The sequence below is a fragment of the Mytilus galloprovincialis genome, chromosome 10 (assembly GCF_965363235.1).
Source record: "Mytilus galloprovincialis chromosome 10, xbMytGall1.hap1.1, whole genome shotgun sequence".
Lineage (NCBI taxonomy): Eukaryota > Metazoa > Mollusca > Bivalvia > Mytilida > Mytilidae > Mytilus > Mytilus galloprovincialis.
The window spans coordinates 8,066,877-8,082,173 of record NC_134847.1 but is presented as its reverse complement, the minus strand read 5'-3'; the positions used below and the strand labels follow the sequence as shown (position 1 = coordinate 8,082,173).

Here is a 15,297-nt window from a genome sequence, read left to right as displayed (position 1 = left end):
GTTGAACAGAAAATGAATCAAACATAGTACAATGCAAATGAAGTTACTAAATTTAGAGTTAATCTATAATTTTTCAAATTGTCTTTAACTTTAAAATGGTTGTAAACTATTATAATGGTAAGTGTATAAATAAAATGTGTTTTTAAATAGAAATTAAATTTGTGTAACATGAATGTAAGTACAATGTCAGTGTACAGTTTTATAAAGTTTCTTCCTAATTTGGACAACACTTATAGGGCACACCCCTACCACTTCGACTGGGTTCCCCTTGGCCGGAGGTACTACTTCCAATCGCGTCGGGAATGCCGTAAAGTAGTTTACTGTCGCAAAATTTCTTGACAATGTTGGTTGAACTGGAAATGGTGGTGGGAAGGATTTATGTTCTTTGTATCTTACTTCTTTTAACTTTAATTTCCTGCAGGCCTTATAAAAGTTAAATATATTCTTTCTAAATATTCCCGTTTTAGTCGGAATTTCAAACGTCTAAGAACATTTAATTATTTTGATACCTTTTCTATTAAAGAATCAACATGCTTGGTCCACTTACAGTCACTGCTAAAAACTATGCCTAAATGTTTATGACTAGTAACCGTATCTACCTGAACTCCGCCAAAATGAAAAATCAAGTTGTTTGAATAGGCAGTCAATATTTAAGATTTAGTGAAGGTTGAAATGTTGCAGAATGTGATACATAGGGATTATATTGGTAAACTGGTTAACGGCAGTGGTAGCAGTGGATATAATGTTAACTTTTTGTAATTTTTTTTTAGGTACATATCCTAGATACTGTTCGCAATAGATAAAAAAGTGTTTTTCCCACTTGCAGGTTTCGTCTAATCTTGAACTAGTTTTCTTGGTTTATTTGGTTAATATTATTTCTTTTTATTTGTTCTATTTGTCAGATACTATAAGCAATATGGTCACTAATTTGTAATCTGATTAAAAGAAAAACATTGATTATTGATTTGGGGATGTATTGTGGGCTGGCGCCTGCCAAAAATATCAAAAACATGAAAGGGCTTTGACTAAACCTTTACAAATTCTTTTTGCATGGAATGATTGTAAGGTGTACATGTCTGTTTGGCAGGTTTCATCTGACATTGAACCAAGCTGGGCTTCATGGGCAACATTACAGGAATATGACAGTTGTTATCAATTCGCTTGATATGTTAGAGCTTTTGATTTTGCCATTTGATAAGGGACTTTCTGTTTAGAATTTTTCTCAGAGTTCAGTACTTTTTGGATTCTACTTTATGGCTGATTAGAAGTAGCAACTTTATACACAATCAAAACAAATGATTATAATAAAAATAATGAAATAGTAGTTCAACTGTAATTTGTTTCTTTTATGCCAACTAAAATCAACAAGTAGATTTGCACTCACATTGGTGGAAGAATTCCAAATGCTTATCTTTATTTTCTCTACTAATTTTTCTAATATCATTATAGGATTAAACGCCTAAGGACTTTTATGATATGTTTGTGAGTGACTTTGTTCAGTTTATACACCAATAAATTCCTTTAAAAAGGCGTTTAATCCTTATAATTCTTTCAAATCAGAGATGGGGAATATATTTTTCCACACTCGTTACCTCTATCACACGTAAATTGTATATTTATGTCACTGAATAGGCCTGGCGCAAAAATATGTACTAAAATAAAAGTTGCAATGTGAAAAAAAGTAAACTGCAAAAACTCTTATTATCATTCAAACGAATGTTTTTGTGTATTATTTTATTGAACGATTAACTTGCAGTGAAAATACATTTTGGTTACGTTGTTGTTATTATCGCCGCCATCTTGTTTACATTGGTTACAAAAAGAAGTTCGGTCAACGTCATCTATTGAAAAATAACCAACGTCAAGATCAACTATCGGAAGTCCTCTCAACCAATCATATGAACGTATTCCCTAATATAAAAAGTAAAATCAAATAACAAAACGCATCAAAAACGAATGGACAAGAACTGTCATATTAATATGTAAATCATATAAGAATTATTGGTCTTCAAGCTGTGTGGAAACATTTAAGTAGAAACTAGATATAGGAAGATGTGGTATGAGTGCCAATAAGACAACTCTCCACCCAAATAACAATTCATAAAAGTAAACCATTATAGATCAATGTACAGCCTTCAACACGAAGCCTTGGCTCACACAGAACAACAAGCTGAAATCTGTATCATTTTAAATACACACGAAACATCATTTTACTTGAGATATAATATTTTATTTTGGATTTGTATGACTTTTTTGATTTTTTACAACCTATTAAGAATGGGAAGGTGAACAGGGGTACGTTTTTTGTACCAGAATATCATTTGAGAGCACCTCTCAAACCTGTTTTCTATGCATCTTACACTTGGGACATATATACAGTATTTTTATTTTCACAGTCCACTGAATATAGAATGATAATGTCGATGGGGCATCAGTATACAAGCGAAACATTCTTGTTTTTCAATTGATAGACACACATGGTCGAGTCTCACGCAGATTCTATAAACCTTAGGCAATTTGTATTTGGTAATAGTTGTATGGTGAACATTTCTGACTGCGGTGCATTACGTTTGCGCGCATTACCATTACATTTGCGCGCAGCTTTTGATTACAATTGCGCGCATTTATTTGACAGGTTAACTCAGGTAAGCACAGGTAATAATACTTATTTATTTATAAATGTATTCAATCATTTTTAAGTATAATTACACCTTATGTGAGAATCCGGGGTTTTGATTGGTTAATAGGCAGTGTATTTTTCACCAATTTACTGTTATCAAATGAATATCGTTCATTTTTAACGCCGCCGGGGTATTTGCTAAAAGGATATGCCTTTTTTACCCTCTCTGCCGTGGTATTTGCCAAAAAATACTCTATCCGACTGGACGCTTGTAATGTCACGATCATCAATGCGTTTTAGTACATTAACATTCGGTGTAATTAAACAGATATATCATGTTATTGAGGGGTATTTGCGAAAAATACCAGTCTTGAGAATGAATTTCCCTCGCCTTACGGCTCGTGAAATTTAACATTCTCTCGACTGGTATTTTTCGCAAATACCCCTCCTTAACATGATATATCTGTTCAAAAGTACCATTTCCATTTGTCTAAGTCACCTACTCACCAACGAGTGGGATTCAAGCAGAATAAGTCGGTTATTCTATCAATACGAAAAGTTTTATATTCATCACATACTAATGATTTACATCCCCCCCCCCCAATTTGCTATAAAAAAAAACAACCTTCAACTGTTTGTGCCTTGACAAAACTTACAAACTAACTTGAATTATTTACGAATTTAAAAGACATCGCTATTCGGGGTACTTGTTCACCTTGACAAATTCGCAATGAAGTTACATGTATGCTCTTAGTTATAACGGAATTTATCATGAACACTTTATATTTTGTCTTAGAATTCAATATATATAAACAATATATAATTAAAATATATTTTCAAAGTTAATGCTTTTTAACTTCGTATCTAATATGAAAATTATAGTCATTTAGATTTTGATGTTATTTACGTTTTATTATAGACCCTTTTTTACTTGGGTTTACCTGTAAGATAAATGCGCGCAAATGTAGGCAAAAGCTGCGCGCAAACGTAAAACATTTTAATCCCTAAATGCGCGCAAACGTAATGCGCCCTCTGACTGACAAGTTTTATCTGACCTTGACCTCAATAACACAGGTGCAATTCTTACCAGAATTTTATAAAACTTGTACTATAGGTTGATTTTAGCAATATCTTGCACAAGTTTCATAATGGTTGACTATCAAAAGAGTTATGCCCCTTAGATATATAAATTACAACACAGGGGACATTGGAATTCTGTTTTTTTTATTAATTTTATGTGAGTTATAGGAACCAAAACTAGCAGACAGAGTTTGATTTTGGACTGTGTCGCTTACCGATATAGAGTTATGCCCTTTTAAACTTTTTGAAATTGCAAAGCTTGAGTAGGGGCATTTGTGTCCTCAAACACATTCTTCTTTTATTTTGTATTGTAACACTGACACCTTGTGAAAACAACTCAACTGGGTCTGTTTTACCAAAAGATTTGTTATTTGTAGGATTGTTTGCCATCATGGTATGTAGACAAACATAAGCTAATTATCTTTTGTATTAGGACAATAACACCATGTGAACAAAACTCCTCTAAGACCATTTAACAGAAAACTCTCATATTTGGTAGGAGTGTTTACAGCCATGTGTTTTTGGTCATATTGTGCTGCCATGGGGATGGTCTATTTTTATGGATGTTGTTGGACTTTTTTTGAGTACTGTAACAATAGCAACTTGTAAAGGCAACTCCTCTATTATATGACAGAAAACTCTCATACTTGGTACTACCGTATAGGCGGTTATTTTCGCCAAAAAATAAATTCCGCCAATTTAAAAGTTCACATGCAAAAGTATCGATAAAAGTTTTAATCCACCAAATAATAACCGCCAATATATTTTGTATGCCTTATTCAATCAAAATTGCCAAATTTTACACCAGCAAAAATAACCCAGCTATACTGTAATATTTGCCATCATATGTATAGTTGACCATATTACACGGTCATTTTGATTTAAATATTTTACGAGAGTCACAGGACTTTGACAATTATTTTACTTGTGAACGCACTTCCTCAGAGGCTATATGATAGAAAGCTCTTGTATTCAGTAGGATTATTTGCTATCATGTGTACCGGTAGTTGAAATATTGTATCTTCATTTTGAACTGACTACTTTTACAGGAGTTAGGGACTTTAAATATTTTTTGGAGTATTGTAATTGTGAACACAAATCCTGAGAGACCATTTGACATTCAGCTCTCATACTTGGAAGGATTGTTAAATTCTGTTCTGTGTAGTTTATCATTACATGATACTGTCACTTTGATGTGATCATTTCCATGGGAGTTTTGGGACTTGAACCATATTTTGTCTATAATGTAGTATACTCAGTCTATAAATAGAGAATAATACATGACAAAATCCGTAGCATATTCCGTATCATCCCGAGATACCAATATCATCCCTCGGGCCTTTAGCATATGCCGTATCATCTCGAGATACCAATATCAGCCAGAGGGCCTTTAGGCCCGAGGGATGATATTGGTATCTCGGGATGATACGGAATATGCTACGGATTTTGTCATGCTTTATGAGCTTTATCATATATTTCAACAGGAGAGTATATATGAACTGCTTTCTGATTCCTGGCACCTGGGTAACCTTCAGTTCTTCTTTTGTCTTGTTTTAAGAGAACTGCTCAATTAATCATCCGAAGCACCTGGGTTACCTTACAATTTGCGTGCTGTTGTTTTAAAAAATGTTTTTTATTGTATTTTTTGTGTGTTTTGTATGGTATTTCATTAAGTTCTTTTTTACTGTTGCATTTCGTGTGTCTGAAATATGAAAACTCGACGTTTGTGACGTCACGTTTAAAACAATGACGTCACTCAATAAATTGCGTCTTGCCCGAATGACCTTTCATTTAGGACCCATTTTGAAAAAATATTTCTGTTGAAGCTTGCATAAATTAAAAAGGAGTTAATTTAAAAATTGATTTTTTTTTGTAGGGGTGTGATAAAGGGTATGATAAAGTTGCGCGATATGGGTTAAACAGCAGGCTATTTATCAAATATTCAAAACTACTGTATTTACTACTAAATTTATGATAATTACACATAATTTACTTTCTCATTGATACAGCATGGGAGACATTCATGGAGAGCAATCTCATTATAATTCCTGTTATCTCTTTTATTGCTAGAGAGACACTAAGATAATGACAAGAAATAAACAAATTTATTAATGAATATAGGTGTAATATACAATTTTCTAGGTCTTGTGAAAACTACATTAGATAATTTCTGCATGTACAATGTATATAGTTGTTGTTTTATTTAAAAGGAGCCCATGTCATTTAAGGAGGCTCAAGGGTACAAAAATTTCAGAATATTTTTTTTTTCATTACAAATTTTATTTATTACTTTATTAGTTGTTACTTTATGATATGGTACAAAAATCATTCAAAAAGATTTTGGACGCAGATGAATTTTAAAATGAAGATATCATTGAAAAAGCTCCAAATTATCTCCCTTTGGTGCAAAAATGCCACTTTTTTGCATGAAAATTGAAATATCTTTTTTAATTCATCAGTGACCTACAGTTTTTATTATTTTTTTCAAATAAGCTGTACTCAAACTAAATTATTAAAAATTTTAGCGATTTCTGTAATTTAGTTCTTTTTTTATTTCGATATTACCTTTATTCCTCCTATTAGTTCAACAGAAAAAAGTACCTTCACAAAAATGTATGCTTCTTTTCGAAGAAAAATATAGCGAAATCCTATACTTAACGAAAAAAAGATTTATTCCCGTGAGCCCCCTTAAACAACTTGTTTCTGTGATTTAAAAAATTGTGTTGGATTTGGTAATTTTTTTATTAAATTTCTCGATTCTAAAATCATTTAAAAGCAGGATTATTAATTACACATTTCATACTAAAGTTTCGGTCTAATTTTGTCAGCTAAGTAGAACTGTTGTCTTGCTAAGCTGGTCTCACCTATCATCTGATAAGCTATGCCAAGAAATGTCATGACAGATATTTTAGCACCAATTTTATAGCATTCTAAACTTGATTGTTCTAGTTCATGTAAAGCATATGTACAAGATGTAAGATCATGTAAATGAAAGTAACACAGGAATTGAAGGAAATGTGCAAATTGTTTTGAAGGAAATGTTGCAGGAGAATTTGCCACTTTCAGTTGTAGTTCTGGTGGAATGAATGGTGACTCAATGGAAAATTGAATGCACTGAACAACCAGCATTTTAAGTACTGTGTAAAGTTTCCAATGCTTTGTTAGTTTCATCACATATTCCTGATTGGGATTCCAATATATGTTTCGTTCATGAAATATTTGTACTAATGAACCATCTATTTTTTCATCTGTGCACTTCCACAAAGAATAATCTATTAGAAGTAAAGCTGTTATATAGTTTTTCTGAACATAAAAATATGATGCTAATTTCATCCATCCAGATACTGCATCTGAGTGTACACCTATCAACAGATGACTAAGGTCATATTTGTACTTATAGTATTGGAGTTTGTTGTTTAATTTGCAAGGTTTTTGTTGTGTCTCTGGAAAATTCTTTAATGCATTTTAAAAAAAAAAGGTAAATAAACCTACAGATAAATCAGTTCTGGAATAATGTAGCATATGACAAAGTAGAACTTTATGTTCATTTATAAAAAAAAGACTTTTATGTGTTTCTATGAATTCCATGATATGTTCATTTATTGATGAATGATTAGTTAGTCTGGGATAATCAGACAAAGTCTCTGATAATGCTAACCAATGAAATCCTTGTCGTTGCTGGTATAAAGTATCTAGGATGCTGATCAATTTATGTTTGCTCAAAGAATTGAATCGTAAATAGATCAAATTATTGTCTGGAATAAAATAATGTAATAAAGTTGAATATTGTATACAATAAATAAGTCTTTGTAAACATGCCTTGAAACAGGAGATGATGTTGTCAGGCCTCCAGGTGTAGGTATGTGATTCCTCTATAATCCAAAACATCAGTGTTTTTAAGAAATATGAGCACAGTAAACCTTTCAAATCTTCCTGCTTTTCTACTATTTCTTTGAGTACAATCTTCAACAAAGCATAGCATAATAGTTGGGTATGGTTGAACGAAAATATGAGAAATTTTTCTGCAATTGAAAATGATATTCGCCACTCTTCCTCCTCATTCACTGACCCTTTATACCCAACTGGAACAAATAAAACACCACAGGATGTTATTTTGGAAATGATATCTGGTGAAGGCCATGTCCTACGCGATCTAGTTATCCAAGGTTGTGCCGGAGATATCCATTGATTACATTGAAGAACTAATGCAATGTCAAAAACATCATCATGGTCAGATAAACATGGCCCATGTATTTTTAAATGTGCTTGAAGAAATAGCATCTTAAATAATTTATTGGAAAGAAAATATTTACCAAAACTATCAATATGCACTATTTTTTGTATTAATTTACTGTATATATTTGGATCATTGAAGATAAGACGTAGCTTTGTGAAACATGGAGATACATCCTCTGTATCCATAACAAGAGGATAAGACATATTTGAAGGAACAATATCTCTAGCTGATTCATAAACTTTTATAAAAGGAATCATATACATTAAATCCAAGTCACTGCCTTTTGTTTTAAGTCCTTCACCTTTGCTTCCACTGCAGATTTGTTTCAAATCTGAGTCATTTCCTATGTCACTAATTGTGGAAGTAAGCCGCCTTAGTCTCACAACCTGTTCAGATCCAATCTTTTGACACAAGAATTTGTAAAGATGTAATGATTCACTTTTATCTGTTGCCATTGTCACACTTAATGGAATGTTTCTATAAGAAAATAAAAATACATTAGAGGAGTGCAGTGATACACGTTTGTAATAATAATACATGTTCCTGTCTTAAATGACAGTTAGAATTGAACACAACAGGCTTTTTTCTTTATACATGGTACATTTCCACCAGATGGTTGTGAAGTTCTCATTGTTGTCAAATGTATTTACACTGACAAAAATGTTACACAGTTTACTGTTTATAAAAATAATGAAATGTTTTCCTTTTGAGCTAGATAAAAGGAAAACAATGAAGTATTATTTAAGGAATGACTGTTATATTTTTTCTGTCTATGAAGAAATAACATAAAAAATGTGGTGCACACTGATTAACGCGCGTATTACAGTCATTTCTTATAATTTAATTCTAAATTCCATTTTAAACCATAGAAAACCATGAAAAAACGTTGTTGACGTCACGGTCACATGACTAAATTATGTCTATGGGCTCATAAGAAAATAATGTCAGCCAATCAGAAGACGTGTTACATCCAAAATTAAATTATAAACAATTGAACAACATGAATATTAACAAGTATATCATCTTTTTACTTTGGTATCCATAAAAGTAGAATAATGAACAACTATATGCAAAGGTATCAATGTTCAAGGGTTTCCAGCCACAGGCACTTAATTGTCTCAGAAAAAAAAAATTCTATATACCTTGATATAACAATTAAGGTATGCATAGGAATTTTTTTCTGAGACATTTAGTGCCTATGTTTCCAGCATACATTGGAAGTGAATTTCATTTGTTCAGTGTACATAATATTTTTTATGTCATAACGATAAGATTCACTTTAGCACAATTTTTTAATAGAGGGACGAAAGATACCAGAGAGACAGTCAAAGTCATAAATCGAAAATAAATTGACAACACCATGGCTAAAAATGAAAAACACAAACAGACAAACAATAGTACACATGACACAACTTAGAAAACTAAAGAATTTACCTTTCTTAATACAAAACTGATTATCCATTAACTCTGAAATATGAAAATCTTCATTCATAGTTTTCATCTAGTGGAAAGTTTATTTTGTATTTACACAGAGAGACAAAAAAAATGAAACAACACTTATTAATTTTTATGCGTCTGAAGCCCTTTTACTGGATTATATTTCATCAGGAATGCTCAATGCCGATTATTTTAAAGCCAAGGCTGTATAAGTTCCAACACAGTTGATCTGCTTTATGACCAAGAAGACCATAAAATACTAGCCAAATCCATCTATGGTCAACTTTACCTCATGAAGTTGAAACGTTATTAATAATTTCTAATCTTATCAAAGAAAATTTAAAAATAAAAAGGTTTCGTTATGAATCATGTTAGCAGGAAATAATCATTATTGTTTTATTTTGAATTTTGGAAAATTCAGTTTCATGTTAATATATTTTTAAGAACATCTTCCTGTTGTGTCTATTGTATCCATATAATTTCATAAACATTTATTTCCTTGTTACAGAAATTTTTTCAATTGTTTCAAATTTCATACAGATTTGACAAATTTACTGAAACAATGAAATTACTTTTATATGTTCCCTTAAACATGCTTTTTGAGGTCAAAACAATCTCAGACTCAAGTGTCTTTCATTAAGTTCAAATATTTCACACAACCTACTTGAATTCTCTGCAGTAGACATTTAAGTGTTTAAAAAGTGTACAAAATCTTGCTTCAGATGAACCTGAAATTTGAAGCCAAAATAGGCCCTTACCGGACCTACTCCTGTATATAAATATATATATAATAAACCCTTTTTTGTCTATCTATTTCAGGGAGGATACTGTGAAACCTGTGACAATTTACTGACACATTTTCCAAAATTATTTGAACAATTGATTCAGATGGTCAGGAAAGAAGATCTCAAAGAATCTATGGTAAATAAAATGATAAAATCTGTACATATAAAAAATAAGAAGATGTGGTATGATTGCCAATGAAAAAAGAGACCAAATGATACAGAAATCGTCTCTTGTATTTGTGATACTTTTACCTTTTGTGTTTGTTTTGTGTTCACACATTGTTGTCAATATGATGTAATTTGATGCTACTGTCAACTTGATACAAGTGAGAGGTTTAGCTAGCTTTAAAAACCAGGTTTAGTCCACTATTTTCTACATTAGAAAATGTCTGTACCAAGTCAGGAATATGTCAGTTGGTATCCATTCGTTTGATGTGTTTGAGCTTTTGATTTTGCCAATTGATTAAAGACTTTCCATTTTGAATTTTCCTCAGAGTTCAGTATTTTTGTGATTTGATTTTGTGCTATGCACACATCACAGCGAGGCCATGCAAATCCATACACAATTTTACAGTAAAAATATCACAGTCAGCAATAATACACAATCAGTATCATAATTACAGATCAGACTTTCTTTTTTATATTTTAAGTATTTGAAGGTGCTGAAATTTCTGTGCAAAAAGAATAATGAAATGGCAGATAGAATATTGGTAGCTTTAGCTGAGGAACTGTCAAATATTGGACATAATCTTCTGAGGTTAGTTGACTTATGTTTACATTGTATAAAAAAGTCAAAGGTAATACAAATATATGGTGCAATAAAATACTGTTATTGTAAGGGAATCAGACAACACCATGGCCAAAATAGAAGAGATAAATATAAAAAATAACAGTCAACATAAATGCTATATGAATGCTTTAAGGGAAATCACACTATTGTTTATACGCATCGCTCTCGGCGCCGCTATAGTGTCGTAACTGTATTATGACGTCGCTGTTTTCGTGTCCGTCGTAAAGGTTGCTAATTTAAAAAAATAGCGAGCCGCTCGAAGGGATGTTCCACTAAAGCAGGAGAAATGATAATGAACATATCATATTTTTTACAACTGTTATAATTAAATTAAAAATACGTGTCCATAAAAGAGGGTCTGATTGTATTGGGGTAAATTTACGGAATACAGAATAATGGGCAAATACTGCAGAATAAAAGGCAAAACACAGAAGATTAGAGAACAATTATTGTACAAATAGACCAAGAGTAGCAGCATGTAAGCGTACACCTTCCGGAATCTGTAGTTTTCAGTCCAACAGAGGGTTGTAAGGCCAAATAAAAATATATGTGTGGTTCCAGTAACCCGACCGATATTAAAGGTGCGCATATCGTCTGGATTTTCTATATTTTTTGTTCATGACAGGTTGCTGGATAAGGCATTTTAATAAAATACAAAAGGCACGCAGAGTACAGACTCGGGCTTACATCTCCAATATGTGGAATTTCAAGCTGGAACTTTTATATTTCGCAGGTTTTTTTTACTTATAAAGAATACATATATGATCTCAAGATTTGTTTTGTAAATAATTTTCCACAAATGACAGACTGTGAAATTTTGCATACAGTTTGCAATGTTTGTCCGACTTGCTGAGCAACCAACTCACACATTTACACCATTCAGATCCCGACACATATTTTGTTTTCCATATCTCTGAGTAGGAATAACATTACATTCTGTATTCAATAACGTCACACATTTTCGGTCAAATTCTAAGGGTATCAATCAACTTTGAAGTCATTTATCTCAAAAACAAGGATGGTGACATATGATTTTCTATACGTGTATGGATTTCAGCTTGCAATCCTGGATATTATCTTAGTTTTTTGTTGTTCTCCGTATATAAGAACATAGCCATCCATTGGAAAATCTATAAAGGTAAGCCGAAAAATAGGCATTTCCCCTATATACCTAAGTAAATTTGTCGCCAAAATTGACGTTTTCCTAAGAAAATACCAAGAAAACAAAAATGGTGACCCCCATTTTTTATTACATATTCCGATGTAACTTGATTAAAAGAACATGTGTGCCAAAAAGTTTGGAAATCGGGATATATGCCATTCGGTATCGTGTTACCTTAACACAATGAAGCAAGAATACACAACGTTAACAATGTCATACAATGTCGAACTTAGATAAATTATAAAAAAAAATCTAAAAAAATGTTTTTGCAAAGATAAATACCTGAACTGTCTTTCACCAGAGATGTCTTAATTTGCATGTGTTACTTATGCTTATATTTATACTTTAAGTATTAAAAGGTAATTATTCTTGGAAAATTGAACCATTTGTAATTAACTTTGTTTATGAAAGGAATTTGTTCTGAAATAGCTTACAGTTCTATTATAAGTATTCAAAAAGTAATAAAGCTAGGAAATTTCATCATTAGTCATTAGTTACTTTGTTTTGGAAAGACGTAAATTCCAAATTTGTACTAAAATAGCTTACAGTTATACTATTAGCATTCAAAAGGTAATAGTTCTAGGACAGTTTATAAGCATTAGTCAGTTTATACTTTGTTTTGGAAAGATGTGTAAATTATAAGTTTATTCTAAAATATTTCCTGTTTTATATTAAAAAAAAAGATGCACAATAATAGATAAATTGATTTATGATTAAAAAAAACCTAAAACTGTAAGACTAAGGGTTTTCTGAAAAATGACCATTACCATGATAACACACTTGGCCATGTTTAAAATGTATTTCAATCTTTACTTCATTTCTTTTAGTTTGAAAAAAAGCTGGTTCTTAAATATTTCCTAGTACTTTCATATATAAAAAACTAAAAATGGACATATGACTTACTGCTAGTAAATGTAGATAAATGTAAGGCTTTAGTAAACAGCCAAGCAGTATTGTACATGAACAAATATATTTTTTTTCTCAAATATTGTTTGCAATAAAAAAAAAAGGCATTACATGTCTGTAATCATAGATGAATATATGTGTATTCTGTTTACCAAACCTTGAATTTTTCGAAAAACTAAGGATTTTTTCATCCCAGGAATAGATCACTGGCGTCAACGTGATGATCGTAACTGCAGTTACGATCATCCCAATATGGTGGACACAAATATAGGGAAATTTTATAAGGCTGATTTCTCCACTTTAACAGGTTATTTTCAGATATGTATTATTTCAAGAAACATCTTTATAAGCATTGCCAATGAAATATTTTTTCGGACTGGATGGAAAAGCAACAAGAAGAATGAAAATCGAGATACAAAAAATCACGATGATGATGGTAACTCTTATTTATTTTTATAAACGATGATCGTAACTTGTACTTAAGATGATCGTAACTGCCTCTTCCAACGAAGCATTTTCTGATACTGAATAAGGACAAATAAAGCTGTCTAGTATGCGACAAAATGTACGTTATCAGCTGATATTGTGATAATAATGCCTGAGGAACGATCACTGAGGGGAGGATAATGTCCTATTAGTAAGTGCACAAATGGTTATGACTTCGCGAGATTTGGTATTTCTTATTTATCTAGTTCAATATTAAAATGCATTGGGGTTAACAGCTTTATATTGATTTCATATGTTTTATATAAATAAGGTATTGGACAGTTCATATTAATGACCAGTTTGTTAAAATTGAAGATTTTTTTTCATTTTTTTTATTAATATGTTTGGCTCAACACAACTTCTTCGACCAATTTCAATAAAACATGTCATATACCGTATAAATGTAATAATTTGTAGCTTGAAAAATCTAATATGAACGTGTATACCATCTATTTCAACTTTTCCTTCTTTACATAAATAGTCAACCCATGGTAAATATAGGCAACAGTAGTTCAGTGGCGTATCCAGAGATTTTCAAAAAGGGATTGGGGACTGGCTGCCTAGGAGTAGGCCCGCTACAGTCATGCTTCATTGATTCCCTATACAATCAACCAAATTTCCCCACAAAAAGGTGATTCGAGCACCTTGACCCTCCCTCGAAGTCCACCTCTGTAGTCTTCCAATTTTTAATAGTCATAGTTTGATTAAGAAAAACCAAGACCAGGCAACAATTTAAAACCGATAGAAAGTCATCAAAATAATGTAACTTCATGCCCTCCTTTACTTAATAAGTGAAAGTTTTGGTCCGTATTCTTAAACTGTATTATGAGAATGATATTTATATCAACTTCATATCCACGTAAATCCATTTTGAATGTTAACTTAATTACTCATAAGAAAATAATGTTGAGGACATTTGCATATAAGTCTGCTAATCCCCTTTATGTCATTTCTTTTTAGAATAGCGATTTTCATTTATTCTTTGTTTGATTTTAAAATAATATTTTTTTTTATCGTGACTGCTAAATAGGGTGTTCATTTAGTGGAAAAAAACATTCATAAATTTTGAGTTACGATCATCTTTTTATAAAAACAAGTCAAGTTATGATAATCTGTAGACGAAGTTACGATCATCATCGTGATTTTTTGAATCTCGATTTTCGTTCTTCTGGTTGTTTTTCTGTAACTTATGAAAAACACATTCAACGGCAATGCTTATAAAGATTTTTCTTCATATAAAACAAATCTGAAAATAAGCTGTTAAAGTGGAGAAATCAGCCTTCTAAAATATCCCTATATTTGTGTCCGCCATATTGGGATGATCGTAACTGCAGTTACGATCATCACGTTGACGCCAGTGATAGATTACCTTAGCCGTATTTGGCACAACTTTTGGGAATTTTGGGTCCTCAATGCTCTTCATCTTTGTACTTGTTTGGCTTTAAAACTTTTTTGATCTGAGTGTCACTGATGAGTCTTATGTAGATGAAATGCGCGTCAGGCGTATCGAAATATTAACCTGGTACCTTTGATAACTATTTACCGATTTTTACAGTTAATAATTTTTAAAGGTAATTATTCTAGGAAAATTAGGCATTAGGTTCTTGGCAGTAACTTTCTTTAAAAAAATGAATAAAGAAAACAGCTTCTAATAAAATAAATTTTCTGTTTTCATATCATGCCAAAAAAAATGTTTAATCAATAATACTAACAAGTTTTAAAATTTAACAGTTATTAAATTACCAGACTATTTACTAAATAAATATTGTTTTTAATTTTTTTTTTTTTTTTTAA

At 31.5% G+C, this 15,297-nt stretch overlaps 1 protein-coding gene across 2 annotated transcripts in view; it reads left to right on the top strand.

The window, feature by feature from the left end:
* Positions 1 to 15,297, top strand: part of LOC143049763 (E3 ubiquitin-protein ligase HACE1-like) — an 85,531-nt gene that overhangs the window by 50,615 nt on the left and 19,619 nt on the right. The window contains exons 9-10 of one of the 2 annotated variants that reach the window (XM_076223482.1): positions 10,194 to 10,295; positions 10,810 to 10,916. The exons of the other annotated variant lie outside the window; for it this stretch is intronic. Of the exons in view, the coding sequence (XP_076079597.1) occupies positions 10,194 to 10,295; positions 10,810 to 10,916 (209 nt within the window). The remainder of the gene's footprint in view (positions 1 to 10,193; positions 10,296 to 10,809; positions 10,917 to 15,297) is intronic. 2 annotated transcript variants of the gene reach the window in all.